This window comes from Carassius carassius, chromosome 30 (genome assembly GCF_963082965.1).
Source record: "Carassius carassius chromosome 30, fCarCar2.1, whole genome shotgun sequence".
NCBI classification, from domain to species: Eukaryota; Metazoa; Chordata; class Actinopteri; order Cypriniformes; family Cyprinidae; genus Carassius; species Carassius carassius.
Window position 1 is genome coordinate 10,697,717 of NC_081784.1, and position 13,847 is coordinate 10,711,563.

General features: G+C 35.5%; 1 protein-coding gene across 1 annotated transcript; it reads left to right on the forward strand.

Moving 5' to 3' along the window:
* The first annotated feature begins 3,363 nt into the window (after positions 1-3,363).
* On the forward strand, positions 3,364-6,380 carry LOC132111118 (SERTA domain-containing protein 4-like). The gene is made up of 3 exons (XM_059518286.1): positions 3,364-3,626; positions 3,832-3,959; positions 5,292-6,380. The coding sequence occupies exons 1-3, from the start codon at positions 3,473-3,475 to the stop codon at positions 6,003-6,005; spliced, it is 996 nt and encodes a 331-aa protein (XP_059374269.1). The 5' UTR covers positions 3,364-3,472; the 3' UTR covers positions 6,006-6,380.
* Positions 6,381-13,847: the final 7,467 nt, after the last annotated feature.

Here is a 13,847-nt window from a genome sequence, read left to right on the forward strand (position 1 = left end):
GTCATAAATATCCATGAAATATTGTTGTCTCTCTTTTTTACCTCCATATTTTGTCATAATTTACATCTTTGAACGTGTGTTTATATCAGTTACTCATGTTTCTCATAAATCACGGGTCTGTTTCTGGGTCAAGCCGTGTGGGCAGACCAGACTGGCGTTTCTGATGACTCTCTAGCTCTGTGCATGTGTGCATGTGCATGTGCCAACGTGCCTCTGCTGCACAGACCAAGAACAAGTTTGTGGTCAACATTCACTGGAGTTTTAGAATGATCTGTCCGCCTGGTTTTCCAAAGAGCAGAGCATGATATGAGCTGATGCTCAAAGCTCTTTTCAAAACCTGACTAATTGTGCAATGCTTTGTTTTCTTTCTGTCTGCTCTGACTCTCTCTCTCTCTAGCTTAACTTCTAGCGACGAAGCATTTTGAAAACTGTTTAAATCATTTCAAAGGATTAAATTTCAAGGTAGAATAACCACTCAATAAGACTATTGTTCTTAATAAGATATACATGAGAAGTGCATGCTCCAAGAAGTTAGCTAATCTGGCAAAACCTGCCTTTGAGGGCCTAAGAAGATGTGAACAAATAATCTATAAATTATTTTAAACAATCATGAGTAACATGTTAAATAGTTCATATGAATTAATTTGTTCTATTTAAAATAAATGTTGTTATTTTGAACTTTTCTATTTATCAAAGAATCCTTATTATATCAAATGTATGTAAAATGTATAAAAAATTTAAAGCAGCACTACTGTTTTAAACTGTTAATAATAAGACGAAATGTTACCTGAGCACCAAATCAGCATATTAGAATGATTTCTGAAGTATTATGTGACACTGAAACTGGAGTAATGGCAGCTAAAAATTCAGTATGCACATACATTCTGTATATATATATATATATACACAGTACAGTCCCCATTAAGTAAATGAGTGAATGAGCTTTACAGCTTTAACAGCTTTCATGACCCAGTAAAGCGTATCATGAGCTTTGGATGTTTTGGTTTTAGTAAGTTAAGCCAAAGACTACATTACCTCAATGGAAACCTGTAATTGTGGTTTTTGCATAGGAAAAACCACAATTGCAAAAACTGAAAGTTTATCCCTTACACGATTCCTTAGTTTAGATCACTCATTTTTTCTTTCTTTCGCTCTCTTTGTCTGGTTTTAGCATCAACTGCTTCCTATTATTTGTAGTTTTAGCATTACTTGTTCACAGTTCTAGTACACACTCCCTTCTGTACCCTGTGATATTTGTGTATGTGTGCGTGTGTGACTGATGAGTTGCAAATCCAACGGATCCAGCACCTTTTTTATGTTTTCTTCACATGAAAATGGAAGTGGAAGAGATGGAGAGAGAGTGCATAAAAGCACAAAACTAGCAAAGAGACAAAGACAGACAGACAGTGTGTGTGTGTGTGTGTGTGTGTGTGTGTGTGTGTGTGTGTGTGTGTGTGTGTGTGTGTGTGTGTGTGTGTGTGTGTGTGTGTGCATGTGTGAGAGAGAGAGAGAGCTCTGCGTCTATGTCAGCTCTCTGTCTTCTAAAGCATAAATTCAAAGCAGAGTTGTGGGCGGAATGAGAAACAGGTATCAGTACAAGGGAGAGGAGGAGAGCAGGATCTGCTCTGATTAAACACGTCTTGCTCACATGAGCTCAGTTTGATCCAAACCCTGCAGACACCGACCAAAAACAGGACAGGTTATTACAGCCGAATTAAGTTTACTGCAAGAGGAACCATTTTTGCATTTGTGTGCATGCAAAAAAAAGTATGTGAAATTTTTGCAATATTTGCTTTACAGACTTCTCATTTACTTATACAATTCAATTTATTGGTTAAAAGTTAATGCAATAACATTAACACAATTAGTCATGTACATGAACCTGTATGTGAATTTCACAACACAGTACATTCCTCAGAAACAGAAAAGGTTAAAAAGGTTGACAATTATCAATAAAATACATATATATATATATTTCTTTATGTCAATGCTTTTGTCTGCCACAACAGTGTAATGAATTGTCCTCATTCTGGGAATTTTCTCAGTTAACACTAAAATATGTGATTAATTTGAATAATTAATTCATATAACATTTGAATTCTATATTTTAATCAGTTGACAGCCCTAATATTACAAATAAACATTGTTTGTTGTCATATGAGAATTGTGTCACCAGATACAATTCTCACGTGACCACAAACAAAGTTTATCAGAACAGCCTGGCATACCCGCAGTTCAATATGTGCCAACTGAAACCACTACATGAGAGTAATAGTGTGTGTGAGAGAAATTGTCAGTGAAGATTAATGACCTTTGTAGAAGCAGTCATCCAGAACTTATCCTCTCTCTCCCCTGTCACTGCGTGTGGTAGAACAGAGAACAAAATGATTAAAGACAGATCACACAAACAGATACCTTCCCTTTAGCAACTTCTATTGAATTTTTTTCTCACTCTATCTCATTATCTGAGTGTTTCAGAGTGTGTGTTTTTGCTCTATATTAGCTTTTTTAAAGAGTCTTGATGTGTTTTTCAAATGCCTTGTTAATGTAATCTTCAAAGATAGAGGAAACAACTCTACAACCGAAGCATGTTATGGAGTAGCACAGTGTTGTTAAGAGATTGCTTTCTTTAAAGGGGTCTTAATGAGGACTCAACTTTTCCTTGCTCTTTTGAGATAAAAGAGTTCATTGTAATATGAGAACATACTGCAACTTTCAGAATACAAAACGTGTTCCCCAGTGAGAAAATAACATGTGTTGATAACTAGAATGCAAGACTCTCAATGAAAGCCACAAATAATCTAGAGGCTGTTTATTTTTAAGACTGTGATCATTTCAATTACATCTTAACAGTATTAGCTGCACATTTCAGCACAGATTGTTTTGTAAACCTGTCACAAATGTAATACAAGCTTCACAAAGAGGCTGTTATTGAAGGATTTAAATTATGAGTTGATTGCAAAAACTTCACTGGCATCAAACTTTTCTAGAAGTGTGCTTCGTGTTTAAATCAATAGAAAAAACATTTTAAGATATGACCTCTTTATGAACACACAAACTGAATAGTGGTACAGTACATATACTGTATTCAGACAGTCTTAAATGAAAACCTGTGTTTTAAGGGATATTTCATTAAAAAATCTACATTCTTTCATCTTTTACTCATCTATATGTGGTTCCAATCCTGTATGATTTTTATGGAACGCATGTCATTTGTAGCCTATGCTGTATGTATTATAAATATGTAGAACAGATTTGAATATATATAAATATTTCAACTCTTTTTGTGAATACAATGTTAATGGGGTACAAAGCAACACTGGACCCCACTGACAGGGGATAAAACACATCTTCTGTATTCCATGGAAGACGAGAAGTCATAGTGTTGGAATGACATGATGTGAATTTTAATGATGTGATTTTTTAAAATAATTATCTTTGTGTGTTTTTTTTTCAGGACTGAGGCGAAACTATGGCTTTGGTCCTATCAATGAACCCATTTTGTGAGCCGGAGGCCGAAGCCCTGCCATCCATCTACCATCCAATCTGGGAATCTGAACATTGCAGTAAAAGCTGTATCTCCACCCCCTCACCACCAGGGGGGGACACCAATGGGCTCATAGAAGGTCTGAAACTAATCTCCTCTCTGAAAAACAGACTACTATGAACACGAACAATGCTGATGCTGAGTGCTGATGATGTTCTGTTCCAAAGTAGATGTTATAAAATCAGTTATCTAATTTGGGAATTAAAATAGGCCAGAAATTCCCATCATATCGGTCTTTGATCTAGAAGACTTAGACAATTAATGAACCTTCCCATTATCTCCAGCGCCCCATTACAGACGAGCTCCTGATCATGTGATGGATCGTGTGGCCATGTCACGGATCTCTGATTTCAAGAGGAAGTTTGTGGAGGATGAAGAACCTGTACTGAGCTTCAGTAGTTACTGCCACACTGTAAGTCTTCTAGGCCTACATAAATCTACACAACATTTTATATTATATATAGTATAACACTTTTACTCCAGGTTTCACAGTCAAGGCTTAAGCCTAGTCCCAGACTAAAATGTAAGTCTTAGCGGTTTCATCTGAAAGAAAACTTGCACTGATTGATCTTAAAATATGTTGGTGCCCTTGTTTTGTCTCAAGCACACCAGTATGCACACCAGTAATGTTTTTTCTAAGACATGTTTATGAAAATTACTTAAATGTCCTTATTGAACTATGGCCTAATCCTTGCTCAATCTAAACCCTGGCTATGAAACCAGGCCTTGGTAAATTGTAGGACGTTGTAACTATTTTTTTGCATAATTTGGCATTACCATTATACAGAACCTGTAAACACTGGGGCTTTTAAAATCTGGACACTTTGACTAATTTTTTACAATTGTAAAGGGGCGGATATGTTAGTGATATTTTGTTGGCAAAAAGATCCATAGTCTGTTGTCAATAATGTAGCGATGTATGAATCACAGCTCATGCAGAAGTCACTTAAAAAAATGTTAATAATGTGATGGGTTTGTTTGAATACGTACATCGGAATCTTTCAGTCTCACATGAATATCCTGATTGGATTCCTAATAATGCATTCCTATTGAAATTAATTCAATTTAATTAATTTTGGACAAAAATTTGCTGAGCAATGGTAAATTTGATTGCACTTTAATGTTATATTTTGTTTTCAAATATTTTAATAGGACAATAGGACAATTAAATAATTATTATATATATATATATATATATATATATATATATATATATATATATATATAAATTTTACTTTAAAATTTAGTTTGACCTCAAATTAGAAATTTGTGTAATAATTTGTATAAGAAAGCTAAAGTCATTTTATTAGTAATTTTCATTTAATTTCTGTTGTTATAGAGTACATTGATATACATGTTTCAGTTTCAATTCTGTTTTCATTTCTGTTCCTATTTTATTAAACTGAAATATTTTTTCACTTGTTTTTTATCTTTTAAAAGTTTTTATTTCCCTAATTTACTGTTTATCCCTTTATGACACTACATACCTCTTCAAACAAAACAAAGAATTTGAGTGTTCCTGTCGCTCAAGTGGTAGAGCATTGCGTTAGCAAGCGCAAGGTTGGGGGTTCGAATCCCAGGGAACACAAGTTAGTAGAAAATTGTTAGCCTGAATGCAGTGTAAGTCACTTTGGATAAAAGCGTCTGCTAAATGCATAAATTAAACATTATGAATCATACATATTAACTTGATAGCTGACCTTACCTCACTTATGAATTCTCAACTTGTCTTCTGGGCCAGCAGGTGTCACCAGTCCTGGAGGAGCGCACTCACATTCTCCGTCTCTCTCTTTCAAAACTGCGTTTCGTGGATGACCCAGAGTCCTTCTTACGACGCTCCGTGCTCATCAACAACCTTCTCTGTCGCCTCAGAAATGAAATCCTCCTCCAGACCGACTGGTGCTTCCCATCGGGTCCCACAGCAACACCTTGTCCCCTCCAATCCCTTGCCACAAATAACCCTCTTCCCCCTCCAGTCCTGCAGCCCTGCATTACGCCACCTGGGCCTTACCGCAAACGCCTGCGTCTGCTGAGGAGGGAAGGCCCAGAGTGCATCCCAGCCTGCTGCTGTTTATACGCAGCCGGTCGTTACCTTCAGCTTCCTCTGTCTGTGTACGAACGGGATTTATACACCAACTCCCACCCTACTTCTTCATCACCATCTTCAGTTAGATTTCCACAGCTGCTGGAGGAGGAGGACGAGGAGGAGGACAGTGATGAAGAAGAGGACTCTGTGTGTCCTATGTTGGCTCTCTGTCAAGCTGAAACCAGAGAGCAGAACAGGACGTGGGATGGTCTACGTCCACAGAGCCACAGGGAAGACGAGACCCAGGAGAAAGAGAGAGAAAAAGGGAAAGAGAGGGTTAGAGGAGGAGAGGTTTCACAGCGATGGATTTCAGAGGCTATAGGTACTGGACACCATGGGACTCTCACCAGGGCTCACGTGAGGGGAAAATAACAACCGAACACTTGCTGTGGAAACAAAGGAAGTAACTGGTTTCCAGCGGCCAAATAGATGAGTTATAGAAACCAGAATATCAATGGTCAATGTTTTTGAATTTTTAGATACTTTTTTGTACTTCTGGATTCTGCAACATCCCAGATCAAAAGGGACAGTGAATTCATATATTGCTTGTCTCTTGCGAAAAATACCATACTGTGCCTTAAATGTTCCTGTTTAATCTGTTTGATGTGTTTATAGATATTTGTGACTGAACCAGTTTAATCCACAAAGTATGGAAGCTTGTTTCAATAAACTCACAGTTCTGAGAAGAAAAGACAAGAGTTGCAAAATATAAACTCACAATTGTTATGGGGGGAAAAAACTGTATAAAAAAAACTAACAATATTCTTGTTTTATTTCATCGTGGAAACAAAAAATAATAATAAAAATTATATAAACTCGGAATTCTAAGAAAAAAAGTTTGTAATTGTAATATACAAACTCAGAAATTCAGAATTCTGAGTTTATTTTGTGCAATTCTGGTATTTTTTCCGCCGAAAAATTACAAGTTTATATCTTGTAATTTTGGGTTTATATCTTGCAATTCTGCAATTTTATCTATTCCATGGCAGAAATAGCCTTCCATAGTGATGGGCACCATGTGAAGTAAAAAAAGTTTCACACTCATTCAGAATTTGTAAAGAAAAAAAAAATGCTAATAATAATAAAATGTTCAAAATGTCATAGGCACTTGAGAAATGTATGTCATAGGTTGCTTTCCATGACGATCATGTTTACAGGCAGTGGATTTTAGCCAGAATGCATGAGGCCCTGAAGGTGGCCATAATGTTTAATAAAATACTTTTCCATATTCATGAGACAAAACAACCTAATTGACGTTAGCTGACAGAGATGACAGATACAGTTACCTTATTGTCCCTGTTAATTTGTTGTTTTGAGGTCCACTGATTCAAGTGATTATTGGTACGAATGAGAGAATCTCCATTCACTATTAAAGTTTTTATTTTCATGCACTTTCTACATTGTTTATGTGTTTTCTCTACATTTTTTATTTTTATTTCAATAAACACAAAATGGGAGACCCTAAGACATGAGCGCACTGCTGGACAGAAATCAAACTAAAAATTTAAAGAGCAGGTCATATGGGTTTTCGAAAAAATATATTTTTTGCAATTTGTAACGTAGCTATCCTTCAATGTAAACAGTCTGCAAAGTTGTTAACCAAAAAGTGCATGATAAATAACGAACGAACGAATCATTCGACGTAACCGGATCTTCTTGAACCAGTCAAACCGAACTGAATCATTTGAAACGGTTCACGTCTCCACTATATGGAAGCATATGGGTAGCATTATTCAATTTGGAATGTAATATGCAAAATGACAATGCAATATGTAAAATGACAATGCATTTCTGTATTTAGATTAACATTTTCCAATGCATTTGTGCAACGTTTGGTGCAAAATGAAAATGAAATTACATAATTTTCATTTGCCATTTCATACACCAGTTTTAATATGTAAAATGAATACTAATTTTAACGCTTTATAAGTTGCAAAATTAAAATGAAAATGTATTACAGAAATGATTAGATATGTCTAACATGTTCAAGCAAAAACTGTGGCAAAATGATCATTTAAATGCTATTTTTCTTAAATGCATTAACACTCACAGTCAAGACACTTACGATTGCATTTTCATTCAGTGTCCTGCAATGAATGTAGCAAAATTCAATGTGCACATTGAAAATGCATTCCGAGCCGATCACGTCTCCGCCCCCTCCCGACATGTCAATCACTGCGTGAACAAGGCGGGGCTTGCAGAAGGTCAAGAGACTCAAATCTCAAGAAGAGGATTCAAGTGAGAGAACATGGACAAGACAGTTGGCCCGTGTACGTTTTGATCATTTCTGTTTATGGCTTCAATATTTCATTCGCACTTGTGGGCGGAGCTGAAACGCTCCTTTCATCTGATTGGTCAAATCGCTCCACCTTCAGCTCGGTCTTTTCATTCTTTCAGACAGAATAAGTCAGTGCGAGTGAAGCACTGTAATGTCTGATGTCTGAAACCACCGCTCACTGTTAATTAGCATAATATTTGAATCAGATGTAGCTGGGCACATAATTCGTGCTGCTGAGACCTGCAAATAATTTCTAGGTTGTAGTATTGTATGAATATTGTCCCACTGATAAAAACAGTGCAAATAGTTCTGTCTCCTTGGATAACAGTGAAGTGGAAATAAATATAGTTAAATTTATGAAATAAAATAAAATAGGATTTCTTGGGAAGGTAAGTCTGTCCAGTTATACAGCAACACGAGTCAGATGAGTCTGAAGATCTGAGCTGAATTTGGTGAAACATTAAAGTTCTAGTCTGTGTCAATTACTCTCATAATAAATAATAATAATAATGTTACCCGTATTTTTCGGTATAAGTTGCATCATTCCAAAAATACGTCATGACAAGGAAAAAAACATATATAAGTCGCATTGGACTATTAAGTCGCATTTATTCAGAACCAAGAAAAAACATTACCGTCTACAGCCACTGAGGGCGCTCTGGGGTAGGCTACAGGAGCACTGAGCAGCATAGAGCTGATTTTACTATTTTTATTTAGAAATGTAACTATATTAATTTTTACAATTATTTATTAATGTCACACACACATACCTAGTGCCTTATGACTTAAAAGATGAGAGTGGTAAATGTTACAGACATGGAACTGTTCAGTCTATTATTTATTTTTATTTCCACTTCACTTTTATCCAAAGAGAGAGAACTATTTGGACTGTATTTATCAGTAGGACAATATTCATGCAATACTACAACCTAGAAATAATTTGCAGGTCGCAGCAGCACGAATTATGTGCCCAGCTACATCTGATTCAAATATTATGCTAATTAACAGTGAGCGGTGCTTCTTATTCTGCCTGAAAGAATGAAAAGACCGAGCTGAAGCTGGAGCGATTCGACCAATCAGATGAAAGCAGCGTTTCAGCTCCACCCACCAGAGCAAATGAAATATTGAAGCCATAAACTGAAATGATCAAAACGTACACGGGCCAACTGTCTTGTCCATGTTCCCTCACTTAAATCCTCTTCTTGAGTCTTGAGTCTCTGACCTTCTGCAAGCCCCGCCTTGTTCACGCAGTGATTGACATGGCGGGAGGGGGCGGACACGTGATCGGCTCGGAATGCATTTTCAATGTGCACATTGAATTTTGCTACATTCATTGCAGGACACTGAATGAAAATGCAATCGTAAGTGTCTTGACTGTGAGTGTTAATGCATTTAAGAAAAATAGCATTTAAATGATCATTTTGCCACAGTTTTTGCTTGAACATGTTATACATATCTTATCATTTCTGTAATACATTTTCATTTTAATTTTGCAACGTATAAAGCGTTACAATTAGTATTCATTTTACATATTAAAACTGGTGTATGAAATGGCAAATGAAAATTATGTAATTTCATTTTCATTTTCATTTTGCACCAAACGTTGCACAAATGTATTGGAAAATGTAAATGTAAATACAGAAATGCATTGTCATTTTACATATTGCATTGTCATTTTGAATATTACATCCCAAATTTAATAATGCTACCCATATGCTTCCATACCAATAAGCATTAATCCACAAATGACTTAAGCTGTTCTCTTTTTTAATGTGGCTGACACTCCCTCTGAGTTCAAACAAACCAATATCCCGGAGTAATTCATTTACTCAAACAGTACACTGACTGAACTGATGTGAAGAGAGAACTGAAGAACTGTCCGAAAGAACTACTGGTGATCCGAAAACCGATGCAACCTGTTCTTGACTCGAGAACGAGTCAATGTTTCATTCATTATCTGGCTTGGCTCGGTGTTCATCTTCAGTTCTCTCTTCACAGTGTACACTTTTTGCACACTGAAGTAAAACAAATAACAGCATATTTAAACTTTGACCTTTTGACAAAATGTCACAATATTTATGAAAATACAGTAAACCCTATACTGCACTGTAAAAAAAAAAGTTGTGTCAACTTAAAAAAATAAGGCAACTTATCGCAAGCGCTTTTTTGAGTAAACTTAACAAAAAATTACTATGTTTGCGTATTTTAACATCAACCTAATCCATTGGGCAAAGTTACGTCCAGTGGACTCCTTTTTATGTCTTTGCAGACGTTGAAAAGATGTCCACTGAGGAGACAGAATTTTTTTATGACGTCTTTTTTAAAATGTTTTTATGTCTTCTGTACGTCTGATATAGACGTTTACAGATCCTCCTTACAAGGTTCTGTGACTTTATTTCTGTCAGACATCTAGAGAAGCTCTTATTGAGAATTAACAGAGGTTTAAATGTTGATACTTTATACATTTGAAGTCACCATTGTGGTGGAAAGTGTTTGGTTTAGTTGGGATCTTGGTCCAGTTGCTTCTTGTCTTAGCTTGTCTCTTGCTGCTGTAATAGTGTATTTTAAAACGCTTTTTTTGTGGTGAAGAAAGACAAACTTGATGAGCTCAGGTGTTATCAGCTCTTTTGTTGGCGTTAGCTTGTCTCTTGCTGCTGTAGCTTGTCTGTTGTAAAACACTGTTATTGTGGCAATAAGAGTTGAGATCAAACATGCACATCTTGCTTGTAATGGTGACAAGTTAAAATAAAATGTATTGCTGCAACTGTGGATTCACTTTTATGGATAGAAACCTAGTAGATAAAATAATGTACTTACTTTTTGAAAACAGATCACGTCGTCACAAACAGAGATCAAGATTTTGGATATGCATCACATCAATGGTGACAATCAGAACAAAAAAGGCTGTAAAATAAGGATGAGTATGTGCTATGGAGCTCTTTTGTTTGTCACCATTGTTGTGATGCATATGCTAAATCTAGAAGTCTGTGTGTGTGAGTACTTGATTCTTTTACTCAAAATATTTCAAATGCATTCATTTTGTCCATCTTCAAAATAAGTATTTGGCTCTTGGTGCCTGTTAAAAATATCAAACAAAACTTATTTTATGATCTCAAATACGTATTATGTGATGACTTTCTCATCAACAAAAAACATCTGATAACACCTGAGCTCATTTAAATTTGTCTTTTTTCACCACAAAAACAGCGTTTTAAAATACACCAACCCAGCAGCAACTGGACCAAGATCCCAACTAAACCAAACACTTTCCACCACAATGGTAACTTCAAATGAATCAAGTATCAACATTTAAACCTCTGAGTGATTTAGGTACAGTCTACAAAACCTTCAAGTTAAATAAACTTAAATATGTAAGTTTTGGGAGACTCCATTACTCAATTAAATTGAGGCAACAAGTTTACTCAATCAATTTAGTTCAGTCAACTTATTAGGGTTTTCAGTGTGGAAGTGAGTCCTGCCTTTGTGCCAGATGTTGTTGCATGCTGTGCAGTGCTCCACAACCTCCGTCTTCTGAATGAGGACATTGTTGATCCAGAAGTTGTGGAAGATCGGGACGATGATACACTGGAACCCCAAAAAACTGAAGTCAGCACAGGAGAGCATGTGTGGGACAATCTGACCACAGCTGTGTCACACCAGATGATCGTGTGCAGCTCTTCAAGAGCAGGATTACCTGTAGGACAGTTGAACAGGTTAAGACTCTGCAAAAATACATGTTCTCATATTGCTATTGTTTAAGCTTGTGTAAGTTATGAAGGTAATTTTAAGACTTTTTTAAGACTTATTTAAGAAATATAAATATATATACTATAAATCACATAAATATGTATAAATACACATGTAAATATTTAAATTTAAACATGTGTGTGTATTTACAGTATATATACACATAAATATATTACACTCATAACTGGGAATTCATATTACAGTTATTCGAAAATCTAGCAACATATCACATAACATATCATACCAACATATTTACAACAAGTTTAATTTTACAATATGTATTAGGTAAATTTTAGATTTCCACTGTTTTTCACTCATTTTTGATACCCAAATTTAAAGTCCTCATCTACACACACAGTTACTGAACTGAAGCTGCTGAAGTTTATTTTCCTGACATTATTATAAAAACATCTTAAGAAATTCCCTTTTGCTGTTGCTTTAAGCTCTATTATACTACTTTATGAAAATGTTAATGTGGATTTGTCTGAAGCTTTGTGCTCTTATCCATGTAGAAATTAAAAATAAATAAATAAATAAATAAATAAATAGAGAGAATAATTTTAAATGTGACTTGGTGTATGGGTATTTCTTTAAAGTGTGGCACCCATTCTCAAGACAACATTCTTCAGATGTTAAGATGTTGCTTGTTTAAAAAACAACTGGAAACTGCTGCAAAATCAGTGTGCACACAAGTGCTTCAAAAGTTATTTGCTATTAAGCACTTTGCAACTGACAAAACAGCAACTGGAAATACCTGGAAATTAATATTATAATAAAAAAACAGCATAAATCAGTGATGATCCTAACATAAATACATGTAAAGAGTGTGTGTAGTTAAGATTAATTTTAATTTATATACTTACTGAATTATGCTTTCCAGTGAGTAGGGTTTCATCAGTGGATGAGAACAAGTGTGTGTTCACCAGTCTCTGTAACACCAGAACAGGATTTACACATTACTGATGATTTATGATCAAACTGAGACAATTATTAACAATAGTTTGCCATGTAAGTTATCCAACAATTTTTTTTATCAAAATATCAACACTAGTAAAATGTAAATTAACTTGTTTCAATTACTTAAATTTTGTAACGTTATCTCATTAAATTACTTAACGAGCCGTCTGTAGAAAGCAGCCTTAACAAGCTGAGGCACAGCCTCTGATCGATAATGATTATTAAACATATTTTTAAACTCAATTTACAAAATAGTCTCATCAGTTTACAATGTGTAAAACTTTAACAAGTCAGTCGTTTACTTGGATCAGGTTAAACAAGTACACTTTAACCACAATGAACAGCGTTTATCCATAAGCTACTTACACTTCAAAACTGCGGCGTCACAATTTTCCGTTATTTTCGAATATGAGTATGACGAGTCCTCTCCCATGGCATCATGGGATAGAGTAGTGTCCATCCTATGCATGCTACGGAATTCGGGCGGAAGTAGTAGGCCATCCGGGTACATCTCGAATACTAAGGATTCGGACATACTACTTGCTTTGCATACTGTTTTTTGCCTACTATATAGTATGGAAGTACGCGATTTCGGACGCAGCCAGTGTTTTGAAATCTCGCAACAGACCCGGAAGAGAAGACAATGCTGAATAAAGTCATAGTTTTTGCTATTTTTGGACCAAAATATATTTTCAATGCTTCAAAAAATTCTAACTCACCCTCTGATGTCACATGGACTACTTTGATGATGTTTTTCTTACCTTTCTGGACATGGACAGTATACTGTACACACAGCTTCAATGGAGGGACTGAGAGCTCTCGGACTAAATCTAAAATATCTTAAACTGTGTTCTGAAGATGAACGGAGGTCTTACGGGTTTGGAACGACATGAGGGTGAGTCATTAATGACTTAATTTTGTTTATTGGGTGAACTAACCTTCTAACTTCTAACTAAGCTCAGAACTGCTTCAAGAATAATTTCGAAATAACTGAAAAAAGTATTCTTATATTAAATGTATATTCAGAGAAATGTACAAAGTTTTCTGACCTTAGATGCATTTAAACCTGTTGTAGGGAACTCCAACACAATATTAGGACAAAATACCATATGACCTGCTCTTTAAACATTTTTCGGGTTTGAATGTGTGTGTTTTTTGTGAAATGTGTTAAGAATAAAGGAATGATCCTAAGCTCACAATGTTCCCTTTATCTCCTTGTGATTATATCTGGC

Excerpts from the sequence above, each read along its gene's own strand:
- LOC132111118 (XM_059518286.1), top strand. The coding sequence starts at position 3,473 with ATGGCTTTGGTCCTATCAATGAACCCATTTTGTGAGCCGGAGGCCGAA. Across the intron at positions 3,627-3,831 it reads CACCAATGGGCTCATAGAAG|CGCCCCATTACAGACGAGCT; the intron begins GTCTGAAACTAA and ends CATTATCTCCAG. Across the intron at positions 3,960-5,291 it reads TCAGTAGTTACTGCCACACT|GTGTCACCAGTCCTGGAGGA; the intron begins GTAAGTCTTCTA and ends CTGGGCCAGCAG.